We start from the raw sequence: 17,007 nt of genomic DNA, 5'->3' as shown, positions 1-17,007 counted from the left end.
CTTTAAACAACTGCCTAACAATTAATTGGGATGAGAGTGAGAATCGCTACTGCCCAATGGGTAAAGCACTCACCTGAGAGGTGGCAGATTACTGTTCAGATCCCTTCTCCTCATCTGGCAGAGGTGGGCACATTCCAGCGGGTACCCTAACCACTGGGCTTAAAGTAATAAGGGAGCTCCTCCTTGTCCCTCCCACCCCCTGCCACTGTCTTGTGTGGACTTAGGTAGTTTCTGACCATGCCTACTGGATTGGGACCTACACATGAGTTAGGCAGAGGCACACCTATCTTCCCCTTGTTTGTGGACTGCTCTGAGATTTAGGTGGGAGAGAGGCATCCTGGTGCCTAGAGTGAGACAGGAATGTGCATGCCCAGAGGCAGAAACGTAGGCAGCTAGATAACTTTTACTGCAAAAATTTAGGTGCTGAAAGAGTTTAGGAACATATGGGGTAAGGTGGTGTGGTGTGTGTGTGTTGTGGATCATAGTGGTGCCACAAAATGGGACTTGGCACCTAAGTAGCTTTGTGGATCTGGCCTGAGAAGCCAAGGGAGGTTGCAGCAGGCAGTCTGGTGGAATGAACCTTGACTGCCTGTCTTAGAGACCCTGGACTGGAACGCAGTGTAGAGGGCAGGCCTGGGTTCTCCTTCCAGCCACTGGAAAGGTGGTGTGAAGCCCATGAGAAGGGAATATGGACTATCAGAAGCTCTTAGAAAATAGTGTACAGGCCACTCGGCTCAAAATTGTGTGTGGCTGACTGGATGGAGGGATCGGACATTTGTTTTTGTTGGACTATCTATTATCCCAGGTGGGGTGTGATTAAACGTGACCTGGCTAGAGGGCTGAGTCATGAGAAAAGGTGAACCACTCTAGGGCTGGAGTGGTCATCAGCAGGGGATCCCAGAGGAGAAGAGTCTGCTGTGCCATATCCAGCCTTGATGGAGGGGCCCATTGGTGAGTTGACACTTACTTGTAGCATTGTGTTAACACACAACACATGCATCCATAAAAATAATTTGTTTTCACTCAGTTTTAGATGGTCCAACTGACCAGATCATTTAAGGCCTGGTTTGCACACAGTTTTTGTACTAGTATAACTATGTTGGTTAGGGTGTGAGAAGACAGACAGATTTACTGATATAACTACACGAGTACAACTCCTCTAGTGTGGATGCAGTTATAGCTGTATAAAGGTGCTTATAATGGTATTGTTCCTGTACAGTATAACCCCCTATATACAGTATAACTGCATCCATACCAGGGGCTTATACTGCTTTATCTGTACCAGTACTGTTAAGTAACACAATTTAACGCAGTTAATGTTTTTGCTTCATGCTTTCATATTTGTTAATAGGAAGCACAAAATCTTAGTGCAATTATAATTTTATGCAAATGTTCATGTCTACCAGAGATATTACATACCAGTAGTAATATAATCAGAACTAGATATTCAAACCTTGAATATCTGCTGTTCCTAAAATTTGGCACTCAGACATGTAATTTTATTTTGTATCTCCTGCACAAAGATTGAGATGAACATGGCATATCAAAATAGGATGCAAATCTGCATGCAGAATGGCACGCAGTTAATTGCATTTTTTTCAAAATGTGTGCTTGTAACTTTTTTTTTAAGGAACTAAGGGTGATATTCAGTGTTCAAAAAGAGTGGATGTTACATTTCCAATGGTCATTATCTTAGAAATGCTAATAACTTCTATGATCGTGTGACTAACAGCTGAAGAAAAGTAAGATAAATCCAGGATAGAAATCTTTTAAGATTCCCATAAAATGTTTGCATTCAGGAAATGTCTTGGTTGATAAACTGGTTATAAAAATATCCATGTATAGAGTGCTGTGACTGACTAAGATTTCTGACTTTTTAATTACAATTTTAATATTTATATTCCACTAATCTTTGAGACTAATGAAACCTGCCTTCACTTTGGGAGGAAAGAGTTATGCTTTAACTGGTCATGTTATAAAGGCTCAGCATATTGCACAAGAACCACTTGAATTCAGGTTTAATAATAATAATAATAATAATAATAGGTTTTCTTTGCAGTCCTCAAATGAAGGAGGGTACTTGCTTCCTAGCAGGAGGGTGGAAAAACTGCCTTTGAATTTAATTTGAATGTGTCTGGTACATAATGAAAGAATTCACTATGCTAAATAGTCATTTTAAAATCCGCCTGTTAGGTAGCAGGCTGGCATGGTTGATAGCCATCACCTCAGAAAGGAAGGAAGGATGAATGGACTAAAAAGGCCTAATAGGGAAACCCATGTGTTCGTCTCTCTGTTTCCCGCAAAGGGTGCATCTTTAGTAGAAAAAAGGTCTGTTCTTAACTTGTGTTAGCTCTTGCATGGAACTAACATGAGGTCACATGGCAGTTTGTAATATGAGTTATCAGGTTGAGGTAAACTCTGGACTCCCTCATAGCTTTACCATGACTTGTTCATGTGTGAAAATTAGGAGCTGCTTTGCCTTCTCTAGGATTTTACTTCATGTTAGTTACCATGTATCAGCTAACTTAAAGAAGAACACACTTTCTTTCTCAGTGAACACATCGCCAAAGTAAAGATGCCTGACATCCAGAGTCACAGTGTTCTAGATGACTTCTCAAACAGAATGGGATGTATATTTTAATATCTTTACAACTTCCTTTTGTAACTAAGCTTTCTGCCACATTAACAAAAATGTTCACCAATGACTTTTCTGTATAATCCACTTTTTATGCACGTTTCCTCTAATGTAAATAAATTCTTTATCTATTGTTCTCTTTGATTTCACTATTGCATTCAATTGAGTTCCCTCAGGGTACCTCTTGAAGGTATGTTACCAAAATCAGTCTGTTATGAATAGATGTGTCTGCTATGCATTACATGGGATGGAGAGGAATATGTTTGAATGATATCACTAGCACCTAACAGGTTCCATTTGTCTTAAATTTAATTCAAGTTAGGGAGTTTGAATCATTGTGGTGTAATCTTAGGGGCCTATTAAAAGTTTATTGCTGATTAATAAGGGTAACAAATCTTGTAACACAATTATCCTTTGATGATAGGACACTATTTTTCAGGAACACACAGTTGTGTTTTCTTATGCACACATTGGTCATACAAAGTTATTTGCCTGCAATATTAAAAACAATGAGCTTTCATTGGCTATGCTTTAACAGTCTAAAGTTTTAACAGTTCACTTTTAAACTGTTCCCTTGGGGGGAGAGATAGCTCAGTGGTTTGAGCATTGGCCTGCTAAACCCAGGGTTGTGAGTTCAATCCTTGAGGGGGCCATTTAGGGATCTGGGGCAAAAATTTGTCTGGGGATTGGTCCTGCTGTGAGCAGGGGGTTGGACTAGATGATCTCCTGAGGTCCTTTCCAACCCTGATATTCTATGAGAAGAGAAAGGTAATTTCTACATAATATTGGATACATACTACAGAAGACAAAATTAGTATTGTTTTCTATTTTTCAAGCTGCTTTAAAAATGAATACGTATTTAAACTTAGAGATCTTTAAAACCTATATTTCATAAACTAGAATATACTATAATAAGTTTTACTTTACATTTTTGTTATCCTTTTTGGCTATAAGTCAATGTAATTATCCTGCTCATGCAATAGACAGGTAGTGTTTTATTATCTTCTCCTTTTCTTGGTTTAGTAGGGCTGGGGAAATCAGCATCCTGTAACTGTCCCCTTTCTGGCTGAATTTCTTCCTCTATTCCACTCTCAGATGACTGACCACTCAAAGTCCCTTCATTCCAGTTTTTATAGTTTTCGTCATAATTGTATTTCCTGTGCTCTCTACTCTTTATACTTAGTGCTGATTCCGAGTCCGCATTTCCATCTGTGTTTGTGCCATTACAGAATTTAGTCTGAGGAAAATGCTGTGTTATAAATCCAACAAACTTCTTCCCTCTTTTAGCAGCTTCATTGACCTGCATGTATAAAATAGAGTTATTTTGAAACTTTGTGAATGTACAGGTTGACAATAGGACATCTCTATGTCACACATATTCCAAAAAATGAAGATGTTGATTTGCAAGCAAATATATCCAAGACACAATGTACTTAAGGATTATGGAGTTCTCAATTTATATATTTTAAGGCAAATATCAGTTTGCTTAATTCTGCAAGGTCTCCATGCACTGAAGTCAATAGGAATTCTGCAAACAGGGTAGCTTCTATGATTCGCCCAAGAAATGTGTTCAAATACTAGTTAGTAATATCAACTTAAATGTATATAGCACCTTTCATGTAGAAGAATAACAAACGTTTTATTACATGTCTGTGAACTTCACAACCCACTAAAATGCAGCCACTTGGGATCAAAAATGGTATCCATTTTGCAACAGAACCAAAATTATCTTGAGGGCAGCAAGTAATGTTGAGGGAGATTTTTAAAAGTGCCTAAAGGATTTAGAAGCACAAGAGACATTCCCCCTCCAAATTACTACATTTTTAACTTTTTAAAAGATTTTACCATGGGTTATCAACTCAATCATTTTTTAAAATACTGGAAAGATTTGAATTCAAGGATAATTTTTTTGACTAATAAAAATATTTCCTCTAATGCTTATACTTCAGATTTCCTTGTACAAGACTGAACAAATGCTTATTTTAAGCTTATTTATAATTTAATATATTTATTTGGTATTAATGTATATCTGACTTACCAAAGCAAATTTGTATAAACATGAAACTGTCTCATTTTAAATTCTGATTACTTTACAGAGTACTTCTAATACAGCCATTTAAAATCTCTAAATAGCTCTCTCAGCCACAACCTCAATGATCTTAAAATATTTTAAAGATGCTCTTCCTTTAAACTTTCCCTAGCAACTAATTTAGACAACTATATAACTATAATTTTTGTAATAACAAAACTTTCTTGTCTTCAACTTAGCAGAGGAAGTGAGAGACAAAGTTTATTAGAGTGGAAGTTTAATGTTCTTTAGTTTTTAAAAGATTTACTGCATAAGTAATCAAAGGTAAATACTTCTATAAAAGCAACACTTTTGCATGCCTATTGTAATTTACGGAATGAGATGAGACAATCTATTTGTCCTTGCTTAGAAAATCCATCTACAGATGTCAGTTTTATTTGAGTATATTACTTAACAAGGAACAAATAAATATGCATTTTCAGATTTTAATTTAATACAATATTACATCAAAATTCTAGAAGGAGCTACTATATGTGCATATCCCAACAGAAAGTTTGATTACTGTTGCCTAAACCATGAAAAACAACAAAATAAAGGTCAGAACTTGCTCTCACTGACATCAGTGGAAATCTCCGTTTGAGTTCAATGGGTTCAAGACAGAGTGCTAAACAAAGTCAGAAGTGCTGAAGGGGAAAAAGCAACACTTCCTTCTTAGTTAAACGAGTGCCTTGGTAGTTTTTATAAGCCAGAAAACAAGGTCAAAATTTGCAAATTGAAAAATAATTCACCTGTAAATGTAAATACATACGTTACAGTAAAGAATCCTGTGAGCAGAGAAGTTAAATTTTTTGTCAAAAACTGCCATACCTTTTCTAACAATCCTTTCACTACCTCATTTGTCAGTGTTTCATACATTAAAGGACATTCCTCAATCAAAAGCCTGGGGTGTCTTTGTCTTCTGAGTGCTGTATGCTTCGGGCTGGAACACAGAAAGAAAGCAGACTTTGTCAGCAGCTTGCTGCTAACTTGCACAAAATGCTTGCATGTAGAATTCTTTTCTTTTTTGAAAAAAGTTATGAATGAAAGCTTGGCAATACTTTTTTCACACTTCTGCTTAGAAGTGATCCTTCCCTACGTTTACACAAAATATCAGGCACTGTGCCTTATCGTGAAAGTACAAACAAAAGCTATATTAAATATGAGTATAAGTTTGTACCCATTTCTTGAAACATTAAAGTACTTTAGTGAAAAGGCATAGTTTTCATAGCAAATAAATCCCGTGTTCTCAAATAATAGAAACACACTATGTTACAAACCTCAGCTTACACTATCGCATGTAAATAAATGTATGTGAATATACATAAAATGCTAATAGTTCTAGACAGTGTCATTTTAATCTCAAAAATATAGCCATGATTCTGGAGTTCTACATACACAGTACCCTGTTCAGATTTGTCATTTCCAAACACAATATTTTACAATTTACATCAAGTAATTACATGGTATAATCAGTGCTGTATAGTTATAGATTAAAGATCTCTTCTTAAAAAAGCATACATGGAGTGACTAAAATAACTTTAATAGAGAGATTTAGCTACACAGTATGTTTATTATTCAGTTGCTTACTTGGAAAAATGTCATTAAGAATTGCAATACGGTACATACATTGTCAATTTAAATGGTCAGTATTTTCATTGCACAAACACAGCTGTAGGAGATGTGTTCACAGGGATCCACAGCACAAAGTGTAAATACTGATTCTTGTGGGGAGGTACCAGGAGGGGGCCCTTCTCCCCCAGGCCATCTTACTCAAACTCATGGATCCTGGTGGAGCTTGCAAGAGCTTTTCAGGGGTTTCAGGACAGGGGGAAGCATGCAGTAAAAGAATCCCCATAGTGCAAGGATGTAGAGAAAGGAGTGTGGGGAGGGATTCTCCCTCCTGCACTGGCAAATATATGCTGCAGTGGTCAGGCAGGGGCACTGTAATTTAGAGCAACTCCTGGTCCTCAAAGGCCTGAAGAGGGAGGGTGCAAAAGCAGTATAAAGTTTTCTGTGCTGCATCTCCTAGAGGTACAGAATATCAGCCACAGTTTTCACTACTCTTTCCTCCTCCTCTTTCCAGCCATATGAGAGTAAATTGGGTTGTTTCCTGACTTGTGTATCAGCAGAACTTTTAGCTAGATTGTAGAAACTTTGACTTAAGATGCTGTATAAGTCAGAATTAACATAGCTTGATTATCAGATCCCAAGTTTAGTAATCCCAATGGTTGATTATGAGAAAACGTATGATTTTATGAGTCAGTTGAGCCAGTTTGGCCTGCAAGCATTGAGAGAAAACTGAACCCACAATATAATTTTACAGTGTCACATTTCAGTGTAGAATCATATTGCAAATGAATTCACTCCTCCAGGCGCTGATTGAAGGCAACTTACCAAAGAATGCCCACTACAGGCACATCTGTTTGCTCCTTAATAGCTAGGACAAACAGGAGAGTGACCAACTTGCAACCTTGTAACCTAAGGACTCTCTTTGTTTTAAGTTTAAGACAAGGCAGGAAGTATTCACTGTTGCTCTGTAAATCTAAGCATCCATGAATGAATGTGGGATTGAGGCAACTGGAGGAGAAGCTTGTAACTGGGTATTTTTAAGCTAGCATGTCTTAATAGTTACTAATTGTTCCATAGAAGGCACACAACAGCTTTTTTCAGTTTGTTTTTGTTTAAATCAATACTTGCAATGTATACTCACAAGGTAACTAATGTTTTGGGTTGGGTTAAACCCCGTTGAAACTGGTGGGTGTAACAGCTGCCACTCACTTGGGATAAATGTTAGAAACAATTATGTTTCTTTATGGAACCAGACAGCTGAAACATCAGAGGCCTCTGCCCAAAACAAAGGCAAGGCTGCAGCAGAAGCTGAATCATGTGGCCCAAGCAGGTTCCACAGTGGTCTTATAAACTCAAAGGTGGATGGGGAGAGGGTTTAGAATGATGTGTCTCTGTGTGAGAGAGTCAGGAAAAACAGAGAAGCAGCAAAAAGTCAAACACAGCCAGAACAAGCATTGGGAACGTGGCTCTGAGAAAAAGCCCACAGAGAGAGATTTTGGGCTACTTCTGTTTGGAGGTGGGGTAGATGCACAGTAGCAGGGTCCACATGGACACTAATGGTGCAGCAGGCTAGTGAGGGGTAGATTTACACCCTGTTTACTTGGTGAGTGGTCGAAACACCAGGCTATAGTCATTCTCATGCTTGTGCATGCTCCTGCTCGTTTGTCTCTCCCTGTTATTTAGGCTGGAGAGCACAAGCCTGAGTGACTCTGTAGCCTACTGGTTAGACCACTCATCCATAATGTAGGAAACCCAGGATCTAGTCCCCCTGATCCAGTGGGTCATTTTCATTATTTATCCCCAGTGCAACAGCTTTAACAGGAGAAAGGGAGAGACTCCCTACATCAGAATATCCCACAGACCACTGGTTAGAGCACTCATTCTGAGTGGCAGATCCCTGTTTAAATTGCTTCTCCTCCATAAGTGGAGGGGGGACTGGAGCAGGGTGTCTACCACCTCCCAGGAGAGTACCCTAACCACTGGATTATATGTTACGAGGGTGGTCCTCCCTACCCACCCCAGTATGATGCTGGCAGACCAGCCAAGATCCCCATGCCTCAATTGAATACTGACACATACGTAGCTGGAATCAGTTTGGCTCACCTGTGTGTTAGTATTGTTAAAATAGGTATTAGAATGAAAAGAATATGTTTAGTGCTTAGACTTTATGGGATGCTTGTAAGCTGCTGCATGCATTAATCTCACTTAACATCTGTATCCCATATTATAAGAAGATAATTGAGCATTTGTATTGTAAGCCTCTGTAACTGTGTAAATCACTAGACAGGAGAGAGACATTACTAGTGTGAAATGCTGGTGTCCCACTGAAGGTGTCGTGTCCTGCCCAGCAGGGAAGACCCATCAACACCAGACGAAGGATTGTGGAACATTAGACAATGAAACAATTTGTTGATTTCTCTCCCATAAAGATGAGTCATGCAAGTGAATTCCTCCCATCCGCTGAGTTTGCAGCTCAGAGCTCAAGTGGGGAAGGGAATAAAAACTCCTAACAAGAAGTTAGTTTAATTGTATCTCTATGCTGGACTCTGAGGGGTAAGGTTTTCTAGGCATAAGCAAGAGAACCCCAGTGCTTAGCCTGGATTAGCCCTAAAGGACATATGGAGTTTGCTTCTATTATCTTTTGAAACTTAAGATTGTAACTCATTTTGTGTGTATGTCATCTGGTTTAGCCTTGTAAAGATCTCTCATTTCCTTTTCCTGTACAATAAATCTTTAGATTGTTTATTATAGGACTGGCTACAAGCATTGTCTTTGGTGTGAGATCTAAGGTGCAATTGACTGGGGATAAGTGACTGGTCCTTTGAGACTGGGAGCAACCTTAACATTGCTGTGATCCTTGGTGTAAAGGACCATCTATCAAAGGTAGACTTACCTGGGCAGCAAGACAGATCGGAGTACCCAAGGGGAATGTATGTGGCTCCATGTTAAAGCTGTTATAGTACATGAGGAGTTTACACTTGGTAATTGGTTGGTGAAATCTAATTATAGAACTCACAACCAATGTGGGGTTTGTGCCCTGCTTCTTGACAGTCTCCCCTGAGGTTGGGTACTTATGCTTTTGAGCCACTGCAGGACAGATTGACATCCGTCTTCTTGCTAAAATGGCATAGGTGCCCTAACTCAAAAGAGGTTTTCCTGACTTACAGAGATACGTGCTTCCCTGTAGCCTAGTCTTAGGTGCTTATCTCTGTGAGAAGTGGGGCTTAGAACACACACCTCTGGTCAGCATTTCCCATTTGCTAGCTTATGCTGTTCCGTGCAGAGCCTGCTGGCCTTTGTGAATGGCATTCTAAGGTGCCTATCTCTCCCCATTCATGTACAGGAGCCTACGTCATAATTCAGACTTTGAATTGCAGTGATTTATTCAGGTGCCCAAAAGTTTGGCATTGTGATGCACAACACCTAAATCCTTTTGAGCAGTGTTTCTCAAACTGGGGTCGCCGCTTGTGTAGGAAAAGCCCCTGGCAGGCTGGGCCGATTTGTTTACCTGCCCCGTCCGCAGGTCCGGCCGATCGCGCTCCCACTGGCCACGGTTTGCTGCTCCAGGCCAATGGGAGCTGCTGGAAGCGGCGCGGGCCGAGAGACTAACTGGCTGCTGCTTCTAGCAGCTCCCATTGGCCAGCAGCGGTGAACCGCAGCCAGTGGGAGCCGCGATCGGCTGGACCTGCGGACGGGGCAGGTAAATAAACCAGCCTGGCCCACCATGGGCTTTCCCTACACAAGTGGCAACCCCAGTTTGAGAAACACTGCTTTTGAGTATTCAGCCCTTGGTTCATCCTTGAAGGTGCTTTCTAATGTCCTGATTAGTATTAAAAGTTACCAGGAATGCATGTTGAAAAGCCATTTGCAAATTTTAAAAATATTAATGAAGCGATGTGTTCTATGTCATTTAATTCAAATAATTTTTCTCCTCTGCATATTTTACCTTAATTTGAGTCGTGATAGTACCACTCGATACAAATAACTTGCAGGAAAGTGCTTTCTTCGCCCAACAGGTAATATAATAGGATGAATTGCTCCTACAACATATCCTTTGATGTAATATTCTTCCACTTTTGTTGCTATATCCAACACAGAACTGATCTTGATAACTTCTGGATTTGAGGACACTAAAGGAATTGAATGAACAGAAAACATGGACATTATGCACAAATGTTACTCAGTATGCATGTGTTCATACATACAAATAAGCTACTTAACTATATCTTAATGTAGCACAAAAGATATAATAAATCTATATTCCCCACTGTACAGATATACAAAATATAGCAGATGCACCGTTGACCAGGAATGATAGAGGGATAGTAAAAACAATGATAAAGTTATACGTCTTACAAAATAGGAAGATCAGAGTAACTTTTAATCAGTTTGGCAACAATTTAATGATCTGTCTGGCTTTATTAATAGAGCGTAAGAGCTGTGTCTGCATCTATACCTCCAACAACCCTTCCTGATGAAAAGGAAGACGACAAAAAGGGAACAGAATAAAAACTCTCTTTCTAAATTGGGATTCAGGCCTTGTCTACATGAAAGAGTTGCACTGGTTTAACTTAAATCAATTGTTAACCCAATTTAGTTAAAATAGTGCAAACCTGTGTGAACACTTATATTTTGGTTTAAGAGTAACGTATTCCTAATCAATTTAAGCTAAACTGAAGTAAGTGTGGTTTAGAGCAAAATAAATGTTCATGTGGAGGCTTGTTCCAGTTTAACAAAACCAGTTTAAAAATCACACTTTTAGTTAAACAGAACACTTTTCTTGTGTAGACAAGGCCTCAGACACTAATATTATCCTTATCCCATCCCAAAGTAAATCAAACAGTGTGCAGCGAGGGGCCATACAATGCCATCAGTTTTTAGCAGAATTCCCCCTGGTCACACTGGGGAGTTGTGCTCAAACTGTGATGGCTCAATATAGTCACATTTTCCAGTTGAATTAGCAGAAACACAAACGAGTACTTTTGGAGGCACATTTTATTTTGTGCTGGAGATGACCCACAGCTTTTGCACAGATAGAAAGAATTGTTTCATGTTCACTAGTTCAAATACTCTTGCATAATAGGTTGATGGTCTAATTTTCAGAGGTGCTTAGTACTTTCTACTCTCAGTTGGAGATGTGGGTGCTCAGCCTCTCTGAAAATCAAGCGGTGTTTACAGAAGGCAGAACCACTCTTCTCACTTACAACCCCAGATACAGTTGTCAGTATCATGTTTTCTATCCCACTGCACAACTGTGGACTCTAGAGAGGAGATTGTTTTGACTGGAATTTGACACTCTCCAGCAGTAACACCTGCTGCAAGTCCTTTAGTTCATTTTAGAGCTCTTACAGTTCCTAGTTTTTTCACTTTACGTTTGGTGGATGAAGAGAAGGAAGGGACTATGTTGTTCAATAGTATCAATGTGAGACTCAGATTGGAATTAAACACCGAAACCCTGATGGTAGTTTTTAGATTTAAAAAACCCTTTAAGTGCTGTTTTAAGATTTTTCTCCTTGTCTGTCTCTCCCTCTCAAAAGAAAATAACTTAAATTGAAATGAGTTCACTCTCCTTTGATTTTATATCAGCCTCTTTGATATAAAGGGGAAAAAGTACATACATGCACAATGATAAAGACACCGCTTTGAAAATGGAATCCTTATGGTTCAATTCAGGTTCCCTATCTCCCTCTTCTTAATCACCTCCCCAGAAAAGAGATGTGCTGTAGCACAATATACTCATGGCAGCATGTCTTCGCCCCACATGTAAAGGGTCTGTCTAATGTACAAATCAGAGAGTGTGCACCTATTTTCCATATCTCATGTAAACACACATGTAGAATATGCAACTGACCGTGACACTTTCATTTAATCAGCCTTTTGGGATTTGGTGGTTAAGATTAAATTTGTGATGTCTAATTTTGGCTCTGCCACTGATCTGCAGTGTGGTCTGCAAAGTCTCAATCTATCTGTGCCTGGTTCTCCTGTATGAACTGGGGATTATATTGACATGTATATCACAGGGTTTTTTAAGGACTAATTAGTTAATGTTTGTATAGTACTTTGAAAAATTACAGCACTGTGTAAATACTAAGTATTATTAAATTGTATCTGGGGGGAAAGCGTGATGCCTGTTGTGCCCTCTGCCACAGGAATCTTGCTGGCACAGGGCAGATTTCTGACAACAGCTGGACAACACACTGTGGGGAACATTCTTTTGCTCCTCTGGGCAGGAACAACATGCACCCCCACATATGCACTGATGGCAGAATGGGCACTAGCAGACACAAATCTAGATACTCCCACTAATACAAACTATGGCAGAATGGGCACTAGCAGACACAAATCTAGATACTCCCACTAATACAAACTATGTCCTTGGAGACATGATGCAAGGGCTGTTGTGTTATCTGGCTGTACCTTACAATTCACTATTGTACAGTACAAAAGCAACATTTCTTGCTAGTTGTGTAGAGGTGGGGTGTAGGAAAAGAGGCTCATTTCAAATATCTTCTCCCCCCACCCTTTGCATGCTAGATGACAGGATTTAGCCCTAAGTGAACAGAGCTATCAGATTCCTAACCATAGTTCCTTTAAGCACACTCTGCATAGTGAAGCCAATGGACATGTTCAGGTTTACTGAAAACACATATGGGATAGCTTAGACTGCATGCCACAGCCAAAAAAGCAGGTATGTGTAAGGCATGGCCCACTTACCTCATGTTGCAAACTGTTGCAACTATTCTGAATTTTAAACAGAATTTCTATCTTGTTGTGTTCTCTCACAACAGCCAATCAAAACTGTTACAATAATATAATCCAGACATTTGAAATGTAAAAGGTGAAGGTAAATCAATTTTTTATATACATTTGTGTTTATTCAAAATGATAGGGCACTTTTTATTGTTTGAAATTTCAGAAGGCTGATATGAAGAACATAGACACAGGTTTCCCCTTTCTACTAAAAGAAGAGACATGAAGGAGGCATAATGCACTATATGAGTGTGGGGAAAATTCTAGTGATCCCCATGTACGTTTTAGTTGACCTTCCAAAATACTTTAGTCAAGCTGTTTATGTGAGACATACTTCATAGCTGCGGAGATAAAATTGGCACTAAGAAATGGACACTTAAAACCACAGTTGGGTAGATTCTCTACTCTATCCCACTCCCTTTATTCCACTCAAGTGGTGCAAAGTGAAGACTGATTGTATCTTCCTACCTAGGGATTCTCCTGGTGTGGGGGAGCCTCCAGTGGGCATGGAGCCAGTCTTAAGCCACCATCCCTGCAGCTAGGAAGGAGCATGTTAGGGACAAGAACGAGAAGCCAAATCACAATGTGCTCTAGCTCTGCTTAGTTGGTTGATAGTTCCTAGGCTGCTTTAACTGGTGTAAGGGCTTGATAGAAAATCAGTGTGTTTTAATAGTCTCCTTGATAAGCTCTTCATTCTGTTTCTTTGACCATAAACTTGTTGAGTTTAGACGCTGTGCTTGTTATACTTTCATCCCAGTATACAATAATATATGTAAAGTGGGGATAGTAAGGCTGTCAAAATAAGATTTTAAAATTTTTTTTACTTGGGCCCAGATCAGGTACTTAGGTGTAAAAATTCACACAATGAGCAGTACATGCTGGGCACGATCTTCTTTTTCCTCAACCAGTAGACACTGAAAGTGCTATGAAGACAGCATTCAGTTCTCTGACACCATGAGATTCATGTTGCTCAGAAGTGATACAAGCTGGTTGATCATAAACTATATTACCTGAGCTCTTAATAGAGCTCCCTTTATCCCAAAGATACTGGTGCAACAAGATGCAGGATGGAGCTGACAGTTTATACGAAGGAGAAAAGGTACAGGTTCAAAACAGGCCCTACAGTAAATTGGCCACTCCCCGTATTCCATGACCAAAACCAAAGTTCACTATAGTTTAGAATTTTCCTAGTAAAAGAGGGCGAGAGCAAGTGTGTACTGAGATATTGTGTGTGTGCATGTAAACCTAGCTCTGAAAGGCAGAGGTACATGAGAATATAAAATATATGCACACAGCTGACATTGTTTTTCACAGATGGGCCTATATTTTCAAACTTAGGTGCCTAAAGCTAGGCTCCTAAATCTATATTTAGGCAATTAACTAAAAGTTACCTGAATTTCAATGTTGTTGAGCACCCATAATTCCCAATGAAGTGAATGCAAACTAGAGGTACTAGGCAGCACTGAATATCAAATAACTTTTAGTCAAGTGCCTAATATGGATTCATGAGTCTAATAATATGCACCATGGTTTGAAAATATGGCCATAATTTTTTTTGCAATGCGACACCGGTTATTACATATGATGATGCTTAAAAGAGCCACCTTTCCCTCCCACCCGTACTAAGTACATATTGAGTTTAACATTGAAAACAACTAACTTCTTTAAAACACATCCCTTCCACACTGGTTTCATAAACTTTTGTGCTTAAAAATATGATTTAGAACACAGTGAAATATTTAGAAACTCCAAACAAACTTCAGAGTCAAGAAAAGAAGTTTTATTATCCTACACATTCATAGCAATACAGCAGCAGGTAGTTAATTTATGTATTACACAACCCAGCTCTAGTCCTGGAGTATATTGTTACTACTACTTCTCAATACAAAGAAGTTTTGTTTCCGGAACCAAACACGTGAATGAACAACTCCTCTTTCTAATTAAAAGCTAAAAATACTGTTGGTTGTCAAGTACTATAATTTAGTACAATATTATGTTTTCTATTCATCAAGTCATGCCACTTACTTAATCATCAACATTTCAATATGTATAAACATGAACATTAATGTAATCTGGCAGTTCAAATACCTAGTTCAATAGAGGTCAGACTTTTATATTTATTAAAATATTCCTGTACCAAGTCACATAACAGATAACATCACAATTTCCCCCCTTTTGACTCTTTCCACTTATCAGTGTATTTACTTTAAATCCCAGCCAACAAGAACATCTAGTAAAACGGTTAGTTATAAAATGTGAGGTCCTACAAAGTAACTGCAGCTCAGAGCTGTCTGTTGTCAGAGGGCAGCCATCTGGGCTTGTTTATTTGTGTTTCAACTTTCTGGAACAGAGAATTACTCTGTTAGAGACGGGACACCCTGCAAATGGAAGTACCCCACAGAGTACTGTCTGCCTCTAAATGTCATAGAGATTTTAATTTTATTTCAGGCACAATTTTAAAACACCCGTAAGCAGTTGCAAAGTAAGATGTAGAAAGAAGGATTTAAAAATAGGCTCATTAATACCTAGTCTATAAGATTCTTACTAAAATATCTGCCATAAGGCTGAAAAAATGTTTCCTTATAGCATCTTAGAAGCTATTTCCACATAAAGTAATGAGTTATGAGTATAGGTTTTTGGAAGATGAATACATTTTAAAAAAGAGTTATTCATTTAGGGCGATTCCACCACTTCATGCTGAGTGTACTTACTTTTGTGAGTAGCCACACTAAACTCATGTGAGTGTGTGTTACTCAAAGTCAATAAGGATGGCAGAATCTGGCTCACAGGAATCTAGGAAAATCTTTCAAGCAATTTTTGTCCAGTTTCCTTAATAAGGACAACTGTGTAACTTTTTTTTTTGGTTTAATATGTAAGAAGTTTCAACTTTAATTTTATCTGAGGACCTTATATTTAATATTTCCAAGTAAAAGGCTGGTATATTGATTACCTTTGATAAGGTAAATGAACTACACTTTCTCTTATTTTAGTCAGAAGAAATAAAAATAGTAAAATGTAATTCCTCCTTTTGCAAGAACTTATAAGATATAAAATAGAAGAAAAATACCTTCTAAAGTAAAATCCAGCAATACATATTCATAAGCAGAGTCAGTCTTTGTTTCCACTTGCGGTCTCTTCAACGTAGAAAATATTTTTCCAGGGCTGCTATCATCTGGGTCTTCTAGCTTTCGTAGTCCGCACCCCATGGCAAGATCTGCAAAGAAAAAATTGCAGGAAAGGGGGTGGGGAAAGCAGCAAGTTCTGTTACTCTGAAAAAAAGAAGTAACAAACTTCACTGCCTTGGATTTTGTTTACTAGTAGCCATAAATCCAAAGACAGAAAAATTTCAGTTCCCAAGTTAGAAAGTGAAGACATTTTCTATTAATTTTTTCATATAAGCATTGCACCCATAATGACTTCAAGCTACTAACTCAGCAAAAGTGGGCTTGATTTTACAGAAACGTACAAGCTGCTACAACTTAGCAGAGATTTTCCATGCCACGTCAATTTACAGCCAGCCCCCCCATCAGCGTTCTGTTGCAGAGGACACCAATAGTGCTTTGTCTATCCCTCTTGGCTGACTGATAATGAGGCAAAAAAAGAACTGAAATAATAAAGTTAGAGGGAAACATATATAATTACCTACTGTCAGAAGATCTATTCAGATGCAGTTGTAAATGAGAGGAAAAAGAGCAAGTCAGAATGAAAGAATGAGAAAAGAGAGTCTCAACATGGTTAGAGACGAAAATCATTTCCAGAAAGGAAGTCAGCTTCAAGAGGAAATTGCTTCTGGCATCTCAAAGGGGAGGAAAGTAAATGAAAAGCAGTTTAGACTCTATTTTAGATTTGAAAGTTTGGTTCCTATTTTCTTTCCACAGGAATTTTCTTTCAGATGGAAAAGCAAACATGATCATGCTGTAATAAAGAATTTTCTTGGCAAGAAGAGTATATATGATTACAATAAAATTTATTTTAAAAAATCCAG

The 17,007-nt window shown here is 38.6% G+C and overlaps 1 protein-coding gene across 1 annotated transcript in view; it reads right to left on the bottom strand.

Moving 5' to 3' along the window:
- Positions 1-16,236, bottom strand: part of RFTN2 (raftlin family member 2) — a 53,210-nt gene extending 36,974 nt beyond the window's left edge. Inside the window, exons 1-4 of the mRNA XM_054044393.1 lie at positions 16,090-16,236; positions 10,219-10,402; positions 5,532-5,643; positions 3,640-3,935 (exon numbers count right to left, since the gene is read on the bottom strand). Coding sequence (XP_053900368.1) covers positions 3,640-3,935; positions 5,532-5,643; positions 10,219-10,402; positions 16,090-16,228 — 731 coding nt within the window. The 5' untranslated portion in view covers positions 16,229-16,236. The remainder of the gene's footprint in view (positions 1-3,639; positions 3,936-5,531; positions 5,644-10,218; positions 10,403-16,089) is intronic.
- Positions 16,237-17,007: the final 771 nt, after the last annotated feature.

The sequence above is a fragment of the Malaclemys terrapin genome, chromosome 11 (genome assembly GCF_027887155.1).
Source record: "Malaclemys terrapin pileata isolate rMalTer1 chromosome 11, rMalTer1.hap1, whole genome shotgun sequence".
Taxonomy (NCBI): domain Eukaryota; kingdom Metazoa; phylum Chordata; order Testudines; family Emydidae; genus Malaclemys; species Malaclemys terrapin.
This window is presented reverse-complemented; position numbering and strand designations above follow the sequence as displayed.